At 39.7% G+C, this 16,519-nt stretch overlaps 2 protein-coding genes across 2 annotated transcripts; one reads left to right on the forward strand and one right to left on the reverse strand.

Moving 5' to 3' along the window:
- The first annotated feature begins 3,325 nt into the window (after positions 1-3,325).
- LOC116203110 (abscisic acid receptor PYL8) lies at positions 3,326-7,582 on the forward strand. Its single transcript, XM_031534773.1, has 3 exons — positions 3,326-3,813; positions 4,718-4,933; positions 6,887-7,582. Exons 1-3 carry the CDS (start codon positions 3,661-3,663, stop codon positions 7,103-7,105), a joined length of 588 nt encoding a protein of 195 aa, XP_031390633.1. The 5' UTR covers positions 3,326-3,660; the 3' UTR covers positions 7,106-7,582.
- A 726-nt stretch (positions 7,583-8,308) lies between these two features.
- On the reverse strand, positions 8,309-16,010 carry LOC116203109 (ATP-dependent zinc metalloprotease FTSH 11, chloroplastic/mitochondrial). The gene is made up of 17 exons (XM_031534772.1): positions 15,080-16,010; positions 14,015-14,168; positions 13,351-13,443; positions 13,050-13,135; positions 12,835-12,958; positions 12,527-12,646; positions 12,028-12,078; positions 11,528-11,589; positions 11,122-11,179; positions 10,742-10,867; positions 10,592-10,672; positions 10,085-10,214; positions 9,834-9,982; positions 9,459-9,740; positions 9,245-9,334; positions 9,109-9,162; positions 8,309-8,974 (listed from the first exon to the last, which is right to left on the reverse strand). Exons 1-17 carry the CDS (start codon positions 15,763-15,765, stop codon positions 8,819-8,821), a joined length of 2,502 nt encoding a protein of 833 aa, XP_031390632.1. The 5' UTR covers positions 15,766-16,010; the 3' UTR covers positions 8,309-8,818.
- Positions 16,011-16,519: the final 509 nt, after the last annotated feature.

Consider the following 16,519-nt stretch of genomic DNA (forward strand, 5'->3'; position numbering starts at 1 on the left):
CCATAGGGTCCTCGGAAAGAAGTTTCTTAATAGAAGGAGGTGCATGAAATAAAATAACAAGGCGATCCAGAAGTTCCTCTCCAAGATGGGCAAGGTGGTCAGCGCATTTGTTTGCTTCTCGGTAGGCATGCTTTGGTGAGATGATCTCAAACTGTTGGCACAGTGTCCTGCAATCGCCGATCAAGTTTGTTAGCGCCATATTAGTAGAGTTTCCCCACACCCAGGATAGGACTAGTTTGGCATCTAGCTCAACAATTAACTTGTTGACTCCACAGTCTTTAGCCATGATTAACCCTTGCCTAAGGGCTTTAAGCTCAGCGATAGCACTGGTGGTACGCCCAAGATTCATCCTAAAGCCTCTGACCCATCTGCCCATGGGATCTCGAAGAAGTCCCCCAGCACCGGCTAAGCCCGGATTGCCCTTGGCACAACCATCAGTGTTAAGTTTGAAGAAACCATCCGGGGGGACTCCCAGTGGACTTGAACAATCGAGCTGGGTTTGGAAGGAGGTCTCTGTTGAGTAGCACGGAACTCTGTAGCAATTTGGATGATATAATCTACCAGGTTGCTATGGAGGGGTTTCGAAGAAAAGGCTAAGGAGTTCTTATTCTTCCAGAGATGCTAAATAGCGAAAGGGAAGATAAAGCCCCAAGGAATACGGAGGTGTGAGGCTTGAGATGAAGCAGTGTTGTATCTAATCCAAAGTTCGATCGGGGCAGTGAAGGTGCCCAACTTTGATGTTGGGATTTCCAGATGTTGCCAAAAGGATTTAGCAATAGGACAACTCCGAAGGATGTGGTCTACAGTTTCCTGCTCTAAAGGGCATCCGGGACAGCAGGGTGAGATGAGCAAGTCGCGCTTAGCGAGGAGGGAGGCAGTGGGGATCCTATTCTTTTGGCATAACCAAATGAAGTATTGAATGCGGGGAAGAGTTGGGCACTTCCATATCCAATCCCAGTTATCATCGGGGGGTCCTGAGGGTCACAACAGGAGGAGATATGCAGATTTAGTGTTATACTTGGCATCGCGAGAGAGGCCCCAGATGATAGAGTCCGACGTGTCATGTCTTAATCCAGTGGGGAGGCCTTGGATGGAATAGGTGATGGATGCTGGAAGGTTGAAGGAGAGATGGGAAAAATCCCAAGTTCTGTTAGGCAGCAAAATAGAGCTAACAAGTCTGTTGTGTTCTCCGGCAAGAAGGGGGCCATGGACGATGCTTCTAAGCGGTTCCCTGCCCACCCAGCGGTTATACCAAAAAAGGGCAGAAGCTTCATTACCAATTGCCCATTTAGCTCCTTTCTCCCATACCTCCATTCCTGCCCGAATGGCTTTCCAGTTGCTAGAGCCACTGATGAGGTGGGCGAGGCATCCCAAATATGAATCTTCGTAACAAAGCTCTATTAGGAAGCCTAGTCTCTAGAGCAGCTTCTTCAAGAGAACCCTGGGTTAGTAATGTCGATATTGAGCAATAGGCGGCATTCAAAAGTTATTATAGGGCATTCCTATTTGTGGTTTTAATCAACCAATCATAGAAATCTATAGATATAGACTGTTTCAAAATATCCAACTACCAACTAATTCTTCCATTTTCTTTTTTCTTTTATCCCCTCCCTTCACTTCCTCATTATTGATCCCTCCATCCATTCAAATACCATGGGCTCATATGACGTTTGGAATAAGGTCGAGGTTGGATCTCGATGCTTGAATTCGATGTAAATCATGTTGGCGTACGAAAGAAGATAGAAATAAATCTTGCCCTTAATCTTTGACAAGTTGGAGATCTTTGTATGTGATACGTGCAATAATATAGATGATTATAAGAGAGTTTATTTGGTTTCAACAAGTTTTTTAACAGTAGTAGTGGTCATCATATACGGTAATATGAGGAGAACGACGTTATTAAGCCACTTTGAATAAGAATTCTCGGACTAATGAAGGAGTATGATTACCTAATTGGACTACATGAAATCAATAATTTTTTCAATATTAGTTTCGATGATCTAATTCCGAGTGAACTCTCTATTACTTGAGATATTTATGCTTTTAGGCAAGTGCATTTGCATTATTGAACACTTTTAGAAGGAAAAAAAAATCTTTTATGATAACTAATTATTGTATTGGTCTAGAAAAAGTCTAACACGATCAATTCAAAAAATAATAATAAATCCATACCATCCCCCTCAGTAAAGTTACACTATATATTAAACTTTGATTCCATGTCTCCTTTATTACAAAAATATAAAGCTCAAATGTGCATTGAATAGTTCTCATTAGTTTTCACATAAAATTGAGCCAAAAATTTAAGCGGACGATGAAGAAATTCTTTACAATTGTTAAGATACAAAATACATTAATTCAGTTCTAGACATTAAGGACCCGTTTGGTTTCATGATGTGATTTTAGAATCATGATTTTGATTTTAACTCTACCCACTACACAACAAAAACACACGTTTCCCAAATCAAATTTATAATATCATATCATCTGTCTTTTTTCACAATCAAAATCAAAATTTAAATTAAACTTACTTTAATTCTGAAACCAAACTACCCCTAAAAGAATCTTGCATGGGAAAGGAATCCTCACTTTAATTCCTATCAATGAATTATTTTAATTTCCCCAACTTGCTCAAAAAAACTAATTAATAAACTTTCAATTACTGTGTCAGCATGCTATATCAACAGAAATCCCCCTACTTTATGGCCAACCAAATCGATTCAAAGTCGACGAATATTACTTTTTCCAATTAAAAAGGAAATACTCATTTAATACTTCTCGTTTCGCGAAACAAAAATGTGTGATAATCTTAGAGAATTATTCGGTAAGTATATTCACCTAATTTTTTTTCCTTTTTAAAGTAAATCTCGACAAATTATTTCAATGGAGAAGTTGAATAAGTAACAATTTGACGGAGCGAACGGATCTCTAACCGATCGTTTAATTCGGTTTTTCGCGCTAACAAGTGGTCTTAAAGTTTAACGAACTCGCTAGCGGACAAAAAACTGACCGAAGTGTATATATATATATATATATATATATATCTGTCAATTCGTTTCTCAGATGCAGACAAAAATCGATGGCACAACCGTGATTTTCTGGATGCCTCGGGGCATTCCTATGGCAAATAAAAAACACGGGAAATGCATTTCCTTGAAAAAAAATTTCCGACTGTATTATCGTATTCGAAAGTCCGACGGATGTCGATTAATTTAGTTTGAATCGAGTGGATATTGTGAAATCCTCCCGATCAATGATTTTCTCGATTTACAAAGAACTCGAGCCCGAAAACAATCCTTAATATTAGCGCATTTCCGTGGAAATTAGTTAATGGGTAATTAATTTTTTGGTAATATTTATTTAATAATTATTTCCCGGTGAAGAGCTGATCTCTTTGAAGTGACGTATAGTTCTCCAATGGCGGTGGATAGTTTCTCTCTCTAGTCTCTTTTTAGCCCTGACGAATCTCTGATGTCTCTAATCTCTCGCCGGAGTTAGTGCGTCTCGTTGATCCGAGATCGGTTTCCGGCGTGCAAAGCGGCGTCTGCGTGCGGCTTGTTCTCCTTCTTCTTCTTGTTCGATGGTCCGTGCGGTGGGGAGGTTCGACTGAGGGCGCATTCGTTTAGGTCGATCGGGGAGCTGAAGGTCGGGGAGGGAAGCAAGATGAATGGCAACGCGAACAGTGTGGTCGCCAGCAGTGGAAACGGATTCGGGAGCTCGGAGAGCGAGTTCCTGTGGAGGCATCACAGGCACGAGCCATCGGATAATCAGTGTAGCTCCGCACTCGTCAAGCACATCAAAGCTCCCGTTCATCTCGTAATCTCTCTCCCTTCCTCTCCCTCTAGCTGCTCGGCCTCCGTATTTGTGATTGTCCGTACATCGATTCCGTACTAGTGCCTGCCACGGATTTGCTTACATCTCTGTCTGCGGCCGTTTCGAGTAGTTTTAGGTCTTCCTGTTGATGGATTGGCGATCGATTAGGTTGGGAGTTGTCTCTAAGACGTTTCCGCAAGTGGTAACCCGTCCGCAAAATGACACTGTTTTTCTGCATATTCTCTTTCGCTTTAGGTTTTGCACAGTCACTTCTATGAGCGAGTTGTCGTTCCTTTGGAAGTATTGACAATTGTAAAGATTTGACAATGCATGATGTCTCACCTATTCTACACTGGCATGTCTTTGTTCTTGATCTGTGTGTCTCCACTTATCGGTTATTAGCAGTTTTTCGATTTGATAGTTGATCGTTCGGCTTGCTTTGTTTGCCTCGCTCGGGGATGAGATGAGAAGATTCTCGTCAATATCTGTTAATTTCGGTCTGTAAGCTCTGCCGCTTTGGCTTTTAACGGTAGGTCCTTTCTCTTGGGTTGGGACTTTAATGAGGAGACTGTTAGGAACCAAAATGGAACTATCTAATGTGTTCTGTACTTTTTCTGACTGCTAAAATGGGCAAAATGTTCTGCTGAAATTGTTTGTGTGGAAGGTGGGCAGTGAGTAATCAGGTCTAGTTTGTAAGTTTGATTCCTGAGAAAACATAATGATAAAAGGGGGGCAGAGGATTTTGTGCTCCCCTCAATATATTGATGCAAAGATATATGATGCTGAAGACTTAAAAACGCGCGCACACGCACAAGACGCTCATGAGGTATCCTTATCAGGAAGAATTAGTCCTGATAGGATATCATCGGGAATATTCCTGAGAGATACTTCTTTGGATTTAATTCAGGTCTGGTCTCTGGTGAGAAGATTTGATCAACCGCAGAAGTACAAGCCATTCGTCAGCAGGTGTGTCGTGCGAGGAAACCTTGAAATCGGGAGTCTTAGAGAAGTTGACGTCAAGTCAGGGCTTCCAGCCACAACGAGCACTGAGAGGTTGGAACTTCTGGATGACAATGAGCATATACTGAGCATCAGGATCGTTGGCGGGGATCACAGACTCAGGGTACGTTACATGTCTTTCTTTTATCAATGCTCTCTCTTATTTCCTCTTTCGATAACGTTCGCCCTTTATAGCAAATAATTGGGTCTTTCATTTCTCCTCGTTACTTCACCATTTCTTACCAGCCAAAAGAACGTCTATACCTCATGCTTGCATATCAAATTATAAGTTCTTCCGCTGTTTCAGTTGTGCATTCTATATTTTTTTCGGGAAAAGTGGTGTTGCATTTCATTAACTCAAGCAAATATGTCTAGAGTATATCGATTACATCACTAATCCAAAGCTCAACAACTTAACAGCAAAAGCAGCATTCTATATTTTCAAGTATCCCTTTGTAAATCAAACAAACAGTTCTACTTTGGGCTCCAGCTTATTTTTTATACTTTACGTGATAATGTGATTTGCATGAATATGTTGCAAATTAATGAAGTAAATACTGGTTTTTGGAAGATGCAGTAATTCTTGAACATCCAAGCTGCTAGGTGCCAATCTTGACAATGGATTGCTATGTGATATCTCTACCGATAGTAAACTTCAGAAAACTATAATTTTATCGTATTGCAAATTCAAAGGTAGATATGTGTATGCCTACATACTTATAGGATTTATAATTTTACTCTTGACTTGTCAAGCAGTATACTCTTAAATTTGGTTATCTTGAAATTTTTCCTCTTACCAGGTATTTATGTTTCATAGTTTCATGGGAAACATAATTAATATTATAGTTACAATAGTGGAATCAGGAGTTTCTACATGGAGAATAGTGATGAGATTCTTATCCACAAAGTGATGCATGAAAGAGTTTTTCTCCATAAAGTGACGAGTGATGGAGATTTTCTAGCACCACATCTCTTTTGACAGTTGATTGCACTTGAATTAATGAACTTTTCAGATTTTTTAAGATAAAAGGGTCCTTTCATTCAAGATTAGTTGGGGTTGAACAGTACATGGTGCCCATTTCTTGGTCGGCTTTTTTGCTTAATTACGTAGCTAGACAGATATAAAGTACCATCATATGGTTGCTTTCTTTGGGTGCTGAATTTGCCATAATATTTTAAAGTCTTAAGCTACCTGCCCACAAGCTCCATAATGAAAAAAAAAAAACCTTGGTTTACTTTTGGCTTGATTAAGCACATCATATGTCTTGTGGAAGTACTTAAATGTCTTCTGTGTGACAGAATCATTGATTACTTGGCATTTCCATTCCCTAGTGAGTACACCGTTGAAATTTGGTCGGTGACAAAAACGTTTTCATATATTATTTGGATAAACTGAGCTAATAATAAGGTATTTTATTTCAATTGTAACTTCATCAGTTCCAGTACTCAGCACTTCAGGCAAGACATCTAGGAATAATGGGCGAATTGTTGATTTTGCATGATATTGATTTTAAAACATTGCAGTAGGAGAATTCCTGGATTCTGTTATTCAAACTCATGTCGATATTGTACTGCAATTCGTGTTTTCTTTTAATCACATCTGGTTGAATTTTGATGGGTGTAATACTGGGAACGATGTACGCATTCCTGACTTTGAAGGAGCAGCTCTGACTGCTCATTTTTGGGTCACCTTTTGGTTGTATGTATGTGGGAACTCCTAAATGACAGACAATTATGACGCGTTTGATTTCAGAGTTAAAAATAACTTTGATTTTAATTTTGATTTTGATTGTGGAAAAAGACAAATGAGATGGGATTATAAATTTGACTTGGGAAACGCGTGTTTTTGTTGTGTAGTGTGTTGAGTTAAAGTTAAAGTTAAAATTTTTGACTTGAAAAATGTGTGTTTTTGTTGTGTAGTGCGTTGAGTTAAAGTTAAAATTTTTTTTATTGTGAATCCAAACAAGCTTTAGATTCGGAGGTCCATATTGGGTTTAGATATTGCTGTATAAAAAGCTTCTGATCTTCCCCTTGAAAATTTCATTTTATTTTATTCTATTTTTCTCGTTCCTTCCAGAATTACTCTTCCATCATTTCCCTCCATCCCGAGATCATCGAGGGAAGACCTGCGACCCTAGTCATTGAATCGTTTGTAGTGGATGTGCCTGAAGGGAACACCAAGGATGAGACCTGCTACTTCGTTGAAGCTCTGATCAGGTGCAACCTCAAGTCTCTGGCGGATGTCTCAGAGAGGCTAGCCGTGCAGGACCGCACAGAGCCAATCGATAGGATCTAGGAAAGACAAAAACAAGGTGGGGAACGAGAAGATGTGGATTTTCTTTTTAAGGGGGTGTTGCCATGGATGAAGCTTCCGAGGCTGGAGACAGACTGGCACCAGCCGCTCGTTCCATCTTTCTCTGCTTATAGATCTAATTAGTACCACGACATTATTCTTACAGTTTTCGACCTGTTAACTTGCCTTTTGTGTTAAAAAAAAAACAAAAAAAGAACAAAGAACATTATGTGCTACAGAGCTAGGCTCCTATAATGGTCTTATATTGCTGAGGAGGTCGATGATATCTCGATTGATGGACGATAAAAGATAGGCTCCTTGATCCCCATACCTCGAGATTTTTGTATGTTGTATGTTTGATGGTACTGTATGGAGTGCTTGATTTTATTGTGTACATTTAGTCTCTAGCATCTGAGAGTATGTGGATAAAATCATCATCATATAATAAATTGTACGAGAGGGGGTTCCTTGTTTTTCTTTCTTCTGCCTTATTTCTGTTGGAATGTATTAGTAATTTCAATTTGATAGCTGATACCCTAATCAGGGCCTTGTCCTTTTCCATCTTTTTTTTTTTTTCCTTTCTAAACACAGTTCTTAGAGTGTGACTTCGATGTTCCATGTTGTCCGCTGTATAAAATCCTCGACTATGACATGACGAATCGGCTAAAGATTTCTACCTTTGGCCTTTTGCTTGGGGACTGATCATAAGCCGTCTCTTGATCTTTTGATGTTTGTGCAGCTTAAGGCGGATGATAGACAAGCAATTTGACTCATTGACTTAGGCACAGGGCCATGGATGGTCTTTCCTTACCCAACACGGGCCCATTGCGGCTGGCCAGCCCAAGGTTTTGGGCCCAAGAGATGGACCTGGACTTGCGCACGTGGGAATGGTCCCAACGGATTTCATCCTTAGGGTGGGCCGAGTGGGGGCCCAACTAGTCCCATAAGCTAACCAAATTGGACCGTGAGTCCAAAACATGGGCCTCATGTCGCCCTAATCTTTGGTCCTGGCGTTAGGCGCAATAGATCTTCTTGTGTACCAAATATATTTCAAAATGGAAAATTAATGAGCTTCCTGTCGCACGCGAGCAATGCAATGTTGGTTACTTAAAATCTGTCAGTCATCTGCACACGCTACTCATATTGAAAGGTTTCAACAGGTTAGCTCAGATCAGGCACGACAGACTAATCTTCAGAACTTCCAGCAGTACCAAAATCACGCCAGGAAGTTTCCTGACCATTCGTTTATTATACGGCAGTGGCATCAACATCGTACTAACTCTAAACAGCAGTTTCGAAACAAAAAATTAACTAGAAGCGGGTATAGTTCAAAATTTTTTGCCAGGATCGGCTGCATATTGAATGTCCCGATCCCCTGATGGTACAGAAATTAACTACTTGCTCTAGGATGATATTTTTATGAGAGAGGAGCTGCTTCAGAAGAATATTGCAGAAGGAGATATGGTACATCTTTTGAACAGGGAGACATTGAGGGGGGGAAAAAGAATTGCAAGATGTGTTAAGTATAAACAATTACCTGTATGCTTCTAAATTACACGCTGTGCAATGCTGCCCTCTCTTGCTTGGTGCCCTTGGCAATGACTTTAACGCGAATTTTTACGGCATTCTGATTTTCCTCGTGTGTTATTTCCTTTCTGTTTATTGGACAGCCGTCAACTCCCCCAATAACTCAGCAGAAGAAAGAGGAATAACTATTCATGCCAACACGAGGTCGCCCGCTTCTTCTTCTTGTTCCTGTTGTTCTGACATGCTGCCTTCCCGATAGGGGTGGAGTATGCGCTTTATTTCTTCTGCGCTTAAGGTCTCATACTCCAAAAGAGCATTTGCAAGTGCATGTAAAGCCTTCTCATGCTGAAAATATGTGCATCAACACTCTTAAGAGGTGCCAAGTTTTCCGATAAAGAGATTTCTGATGCAAGTGATCACTAATAAAAAATGATTTGATTGCATAGGATTTTGCAGTAGATACATAGAGAAGAACGGACCTTCCTCAACAGAGCCTTCACGCGGTCATATGCGTCCCTTAGTAGCTTCACCACCTGCAATAGATTTTTGAAATTAGTATCACAGCCAATGTCCATATGTATTCTAGAAAGCTCATTGTCCATCAGAAAGTCATACTTCGGCATCGATACGAGATTGCATCTCTGCACTAGGTCGCTCTTTAATATGAATTGGACCAATCGCATTGCTCATCCCACAGTTTGAAACCTAGCAGGAAAGACATTCACAGAGCCAGCAATCAATTAGAAAAAAAAAAAAATGCAGGACAGGTTCTAAATCACACACATTCACATTAACTTCAAAAAGCAAGTTAAAGAAATCAGACAAGTACCATATACTGTGCTAGCTCGGTAGCTGTCTGGAGATCACTACTTGCTCCAGTCGTGACATGGTCTAGCCCAAATATAAGCTCCTCGGCAACTCTTCCTCCCATGCAAACATCGAGTCGGGCTAATAATTGTTTCTTGCTAACTGATGTCTCATCACTTGAAGGGAGCTGAGTGACCATTCCAAGAGCTGATCCACGGGGCATAATTGTGGCTTTGTGAATTGGATGTGCCCCATCAGTATTGAATGCAACTATCGCATGGCCACTCTCATGATATGCAGTGAGCTGAAAATGATGGATGATATATACAGTCAGTGTGCGAAGGTCTACTCAAACTATAAATGGAAACCCAACAATATCAAGGTTGCTGGTCAATACCTTTTTCGATTCTTCTGATATGAACATCGTTTTCCTCTCGGTGCCCATAATTATCCTATCCTTAGCAAATTCTAACTGCGTAGATGCTAGTTTATCTGCTCCGTCGACTGCAGCTTTGATGGCAGCAATATTCACCAAATTCGCAAGATCTGATGGAAGGCACGGAAGAACTTGCCATCATTAAGAAATTCATGAAGAGAACACAAAAATAGAAGAGATACTTTTCCGATGAATAATGGAAGAAAGGCCACCTGCCCCATTAAAACCAGGTGTACCACGAGCTATTGCTTTAACATCCACATCATCAGCCAATGGCTTATCTTGTAGATAGAGCTCTAGTATCTCCTGACGACCCTTTACATCTGGATTTGGAACTACAATCTAAAATTGAAAGTTAAATCAGTTTTTTTTTTCATCATGAACTCAAAACTATCCAAGATGCTTGATGTAATGAGTTCTAGTAATCACAACTGGACGAACCATTCAATGCTGAAAAATTTTGAAGTACAGAAACAAATTATAAAGAGAGCGCTCAAAACCAACATAGAAAATAGCATGATGAATTGGTATAAAAATAACTTGATGTTTGCTCTCTACTTTCCAGTGACTACTTTAGAAGAGGGAGGAGACGATGTTAGTATTGAAAGGCAAAGAAATCTAAGATGAAAAATCCTCAGAAAATGGCATCAAATAAGAAAATCAAGGAATACATAAACTAGTCATTATGGAAATTCTTAGGTAGATTAAAGAACTCTTACATGGCGGTCAAATCTACCAGGCCTTGTCAATGCAGGATCCAAAATATCAGGAAAATTCGTTGCACCCATCAGTATAATTCCCTGAAATCCAAGACACAGTAAGATAAGCTGAAACAGGACGCAACTACAATTAACTGAATAAAGGTATACCTCATTTTGTTCAAAACCATCCATTTCGACAAGCAATTGATGCAATGTTTTCTTCGTATGACCTTCCCATTGTTTTCTAGTAGAACCAACTGCATCTATTTCATCGATGAAAATGATACAAGGAGCCTGCGAAACATTGAAGTGAAATCAATGAGATGATCCTAAAGGTATTTCCATCAAATCTGGTTACTTGTTGAGAGAGTCATCACTTAGTCAACTAAAAGGAAGTCATGGTTCAGAAGGCATCTATCCAATGAATTTGTGATTTTCCAATTGGTGCGATCACTCTTCCACTTCCAATATTTTGGATATAGTTAGCAAAGAATACACCATATTATGCATAAAAAATGGTCAAGAAAATTGCCTCAAGAGGCAATAACCTTTTTTTTCGCTGCTTGGAACAAGGATCTGACACGACGAGCTCCAACCCCGACAAACCTGTGTAATTAAACATGGGTTGATCTAGTGAGTTGTTGAAACGGGAATAAAAAAACTCGACTAAGTACTTCAGATCATAGAAAAAGACAGGAGTCAGTTGCTCAGTTGCCACTGAAACATGTCTGATGGATGCAGCATGACATTCATGGTTCAACAACGACGGAAGACATTTTACAGCATTATATGCCAGAGAACCTCTGAACTCATCTAAAAAAGTATATTATATACAGTAGGTTTTACATATCAGATAACAGATTGCCAATGCCATATACTCTGAGGCACACAAACAAGAGTAATAGATAATACTTTGGGAGTTTTAAACATATCTATCAAGTAAACACAGCTTACATTTCCTCAAATTCAGATCCTGCTCTGTAGAAGAAAGGAACACCAGCTTCTCCAGCAATGGCCTTCAAGATTGGATTAATAGTAGTATCAGACTAATTGTGTTTTAAGGGCAAAGAAAAATGACCACAGATCATATTCTGAACTTGGAATATAAGTAGTAAATTCCAGGGTAAGAGTTACAAATTATTATAATCTTGCAGATTAAGCAAGACAAACATATATAACAAGACTGAACGGACATTTTATTAATCTTTTATATATGTGTGCGTATAGATCAGAGAGTTTTCACACCAAAGTCATACAAAATAAAAATATTTATTATTCTACATCCAATAACGGCCAGAGTGAAAATAAACTAGCAATTTTCAACAGAATCTCCATAAAACTACAAATGTAAAAGCAGATAATGTAGTCCAAAATATATTATGCTGACATAAATCAGTGAAAAAGCATCATATTTTACTTTGAAATGAGATTTTGAAGCTTTCTACACACCATACCTTGGCAAGAAGAGTTTTCCCTGTTCCAGGTGATCCAGTTAAAAGGATTCCCTGTAAACAAGAAGAAATAAAGTCATTTAATTTAACTCTGGAAGATACTTGCCCATTGAGGCATAATCACTTGCAGCACAACTGGGATGGAAAATTGAGATAAGTCTGATCCAAATAATAAGAAGATTGACGTCAACATTGATGTTGCTAAAAGATTCATATTCTAAAGGAAGCAATGAAATTAGTACAAGAAATAACAAAGAAGTTAAAATTCAAGCAGAATCAACTCATAGACAATGCACCAAATTATACTCTTAGTATTCTTATATAATCTAACTAAGAAAGCACTAAGCATCTTTTTAGTCTGTCAGCAGGTGCAGGCATGAATTCAATGGCCTATTTAAGGGCTATCATTAACTTTCTTATTTGAGCAACTCATAGAGGTACAAGAGCATTTGCAGCTCAATAAAGATAAAAATACATGTTCAAGTGATAAACTAAATCACACCTTAGGCAACTTCCCTCCAAGACGTGTAAATTTTCCTGGGTTTTTGAGATACTCCACCACTTCTTCAAGCTCTTGTTTTGCATCATCACAACCTTTGACATCCTTAAAAGTTTTAACATTCTACAAAGAAAAAGAAATCTTTAGTCAGAAAATGAAAATAAAGTAGTTTTATGAGAGCATCCGTGCAAAGATATGGATCAAAAAATATCTTTTGTTTCAGAGGTGAGCAGGTCAGCACATAATAAAGGTAAACTGGAATGATGCAAAGGACTTCAACTGATATCACATTGACAAATGATGAATGATACCTTCTCAGGCATGACTTCCTTATTCAACTCCTTTGGGGTGTAGGATGAACTTGAACCAACGCCTGATGCACCAATACCGCCCAAGCTTCCTATGTACTTCTGGAGTGCGGCAGCACCCATCACCCTGAAAATAAGTGGTCATTTGATAAGAATATTAAAATCACGTGCATAAACGAAGAAATTAAGTAAAAATGTTAGAGAACGAAGGAAGCTACCACACTAGTCCAACAGCAATTGTGAACAAGATGGTTGAGATAAGCTCTTGCGCAAAACGTGATTTATTTGATACTTTAGGATCAACCTAGATGAGAATAACACAGTTCAGAATTAGAATTGAAAGAAAAGAAACAGAGTGTCGTACATGTAATTCCATTAAACCACAACTACCACAAGGTCCGCAACCCTGAAAATACTGCACAACTATGACACTGAGTCTTACCATGACAACATGCAAACCACAACTACCGCAAGGTCCGCAACCTGAAAATACTGCACAACTATGACACTGAGTCTTACCATAACAACATGCAGCGGTTGCTTCTCAGAGATGCCAGGGTTTAGGAAAGGCTCATCCATGTTTCCTGAGGCCCGCTGCTTCAACTCTTGTAACTACATGCGAAATAGAACAATTCACTTTGTAAATTGAGATATGGGGAAAGATTGTAGTTGTTTTCTTACTTCTGCAAGACAAAATTGTGGGAGAAAGTTGACTCTTAATGAGCCTTGAACGAGAAGAATTCTAATAACTGGTCGGTATTACATATGTAAATCAGTACAAGCATATCCTAGTTTAGAAATTTAAGCTCACACTTATGAATGTCATGCAGGCAATGCCTTACCCTGATTTTGATCTTTTGACGTTTCAGGAGTTCATGTATGGTCCTCGGTTGAAAGATGTTAGAAAGCCATTCTTCTATACATCATATAGACTGTTTGATCACTGATGTCTAAGGAAAATGGGCAACATTATAGCCCAATTTCAATTCTAGAAGACCCCTTAACTATATAATAATTCTGGATTTTAAATTCTCCCCTTTCTTTCACTATTTCGGTTTACTATGTTAATGTCCTTTTCTTTTTCTTTTTTTTTCTTTTTTATGGCAAAGGAAACATCCTGGTATAATGGCATGTACAATTTTATTACTTATTAGAAAAAATAACGGCATGAAAAATAGTTTACCAGGGTCGGCAGACTAGAAGTCTTTCCAGTCTGCTCATCTGGAAGATACTCAGCAATTGCATTGGTCACAACAAGAGCACGGAGATACTCTGCAACTCCTCTACTGTCCACTGTGTGATCCCTTTGTTCAAAACGCTTGATGACAGATTCTGGACTGCAGCAAGTCAACAGGAAACTATATGTAGATTTATCTTAATAAATAATTGACCAAAAAGAATACTCCAGGATGGAAAGCAGCAAAGACAACAACTCTGATTAGAAAGGAAAATTTCTGATGATGTTAACGCAAGCATTCCATCGAACAAAATGACCTGATAACACCAACAAAGATGCAACAGAAAACTTGGAATATCATACTCGAAAATTCATACAAGAACCGGCAGCTTCATTTATCATTTGCAAAAGAGACAGTAAGGACGGTTACTGCTGAAGATACACATTATGTTGCCATTCGCAGTTGAAAGAGAGACAACTAGAATTTTATTCCAGAGTAGACTTTTGTATCTGACAAATGCTTCGCAACTTCTACAGAGACGATTCGATATTGCAAAGCAAAATACGTAGACTACAATAAAATTTCATTAACTAGACTTTCCGCGGTTTAACTTGCAATATTTCATCTGAAAAATGGAGATTAGAAATTGCGACTTGAGCACCAATACATAATCCAAGTACGAATAGGAGTACATTTTTATTTTACCTTACACGAAAAACTTCTCGAGTAAAACTTAAACCACGCACCATCCGATTCTGATAATAGTTGCTTTTTCTCAGTTTTACCCCCCTTAAGCTCTATAGTCTCCCTCAATTCAACCCACCCACCCTCCAAGTTGAAATTAAGTTTCTATCATCCTCCTCCATAGGTATCGTCGTGATAATGAATTAAATAAGCAAAGACCAATATGGTATGTCTTTGAAATTTTGGAAGCCAGAAAATACGCCCCAAGTACTAGAGCATAGTTCAATTGGAAAACTCTAACAACCATCCCATTAAACGGAGCAGCTCGGCAACGTACTAATTGTCGAGAATCAAAGGAGAAATTAAGACGAAAGCCGGGGCCTGACCTATGCTTATTGAGCTCAGCCAACAGCGCGCTCTGCTTCGCGGCATCCTTGGGATTAGCGTCAGCCTCTGCTATAAGCCGCTCCAACCGCTTCTCTTGCCGCCAAAACGGCAACCAACTCAGCCAATCCGCCGCCAGAAGCCTCTCGTAACCTCGCTTCAGCACAGCCCACACCCCCGTCAGGAACACCATCACCGGAATCTTGCTCTTCGAGGCCTCATTTTCCACCAAACTACCATCCTCTACTCTACTCTCCACCAGATTCTCACCACTATCAGCACCTAGCTCCCCGTACTCTCCCTCCACCGCCTCAATCTTCAGGACCTCGCCACCCTCCGCCTCAACTCCGAGCTCCCTCTCACAGGACCCCGTCACTTCGCCGTTGAGCTCATCAATTACCGGCTCCGAGGGGCTGGTTGCGGATTCGGAGTCCAAATTCAAGTTATCGGAGTGCAATGTGCAGCGAAATGGGGAAATCCGTGCGCGGGAGCGGAATCGGGGACTTCGTGAAGTTGACGGATTAGAACTGAACGAGAGAGAAGCGGAGCGGCTCCGGCAGGGGGGAAGAAAGTGATAACGATGCTTCCAAGGAGAGCTGGAATAAGGACAAAGACAGTAGGATGAAGAAGAAGAAGATATGAGAGCCATTGAGGCTTTGCAGAGGAGAGAAGCTTGGAGGACAGTCATCGCTAGGGTTTATCGGCGAAGCTCAATCAACTCCCAAGCTTGGGATGGAATGACGGCGTCTCTCTCTCCCTGGCTCGTTCTTCTGCTCAGCTCAAAACCCTCGCCGGAAAAAGGAGAAGGAGAAGGAGAATGAGGAGGAGGAGAGTGAAGTGAAGAGGAGAAGAAGCAGAAGAAGAAGAAGAAGGAGAAGACCTTATCCCGATTGAAATTGGCGCCGGCTCTCTTTTGTGGCTCTCATTGTATTTTGTTCATGGTTTCTTCTTTTTTTCATTTTCATTTTCGGATTTAGTTTAAATATATACATATATAAGGAATAAATAAATTAATTATCAACTTCATCACCCATTCACCTAATTATACTATAGATGGCCCGATCAACAACTAAGTATCATTATTGTCCAACTCCAAGAATGTTGGCCTAGTGATAAGAAGGAGTTTAAGTATCCACTTGATCCCGGATTCGAAAATTCCTTGAATCCACTGGAATGCTTTTAGCGTGATTACCCGTTCCGTGTGCTGTCGGGGGTTCATGGATCCCGGGCATTAGCCGGGCGAAGTCCGAACATCCCGAGTTAGTAAAAAAAAAAATCAATATTGTCCCATCAGACCAGCACCAATTACATCAGATCTCACGTAAGAATAGGATAATCTTCTCAACATATTGAAAATCGAACATGAAAATGGATAGTTCAATCAATTGGTTAGAAAATTGTACCTTTTTCTGACATAAAATAGGCCTATAAACTTAATATAA

The sequence above is a fragment of the Punica granatum genome, chromosome 4 (assembly GCF_007655135.1).
Source record: "Punica granatum isolate Tunisia-2019 chromosome 4, ASM765513v2, whole genome shotgun sequence".
In the NCBI taxonomy this organism is placed as follows: Eukaryota; Viridiplantae; Streptophyta; class Magnoliopsida; order Myrtales; family Lythraceae; genus Punica; species Punica granatum.

Excerpts from the sequence above, each read along its gene's own strand:
- LOC116203110 (XM_031534773.1), top strand. The coding sequence starts at position 3,661 with ATGAATGGCAACGCGAACAGTGTGGTCGCCAGCAGTGGAAACGGATTC. Across the intron at positions 3,814-4,717 it reads TCAAAGCTCCCGTTCATCTC|GTCTGGTCTCTGGTGAGAAG; the intron begins GTAATCTCTCTC and ends GATTTAATTCAG. Across the intron at positions 4,934-6,886 it reads GCGGGGATCACAGACTCAGG|AATTACTCTTCCATCATTTC; the intron begins GTACGTTACATG and ends CGTTCCTTCCAG.
- LOC116203109 (XM_031534772.1), bottom strand. The coding sequence starts at position 15,765 with ATGACTGTCCTCCAAGCTTCTCTCCTCTGCAAAGCCTCAATGGCTCTC. Across the intron at positions 11,180-11,527 it reads GGATCTGAATTTGAGGAAAT|GTTTGTCGGGGTTGGAGCTC; the intron begins GTAAGCTGTGTT and ends TTAATTACACAG. Across the intron at positions 10,215-10,591 it reads CTGGTAGATTTGACCGCCAT|ATTGTAGTTCCAAATCCAGA; the intron begins GTAAGAGTTCTT and ends TTTCAATTTTAG.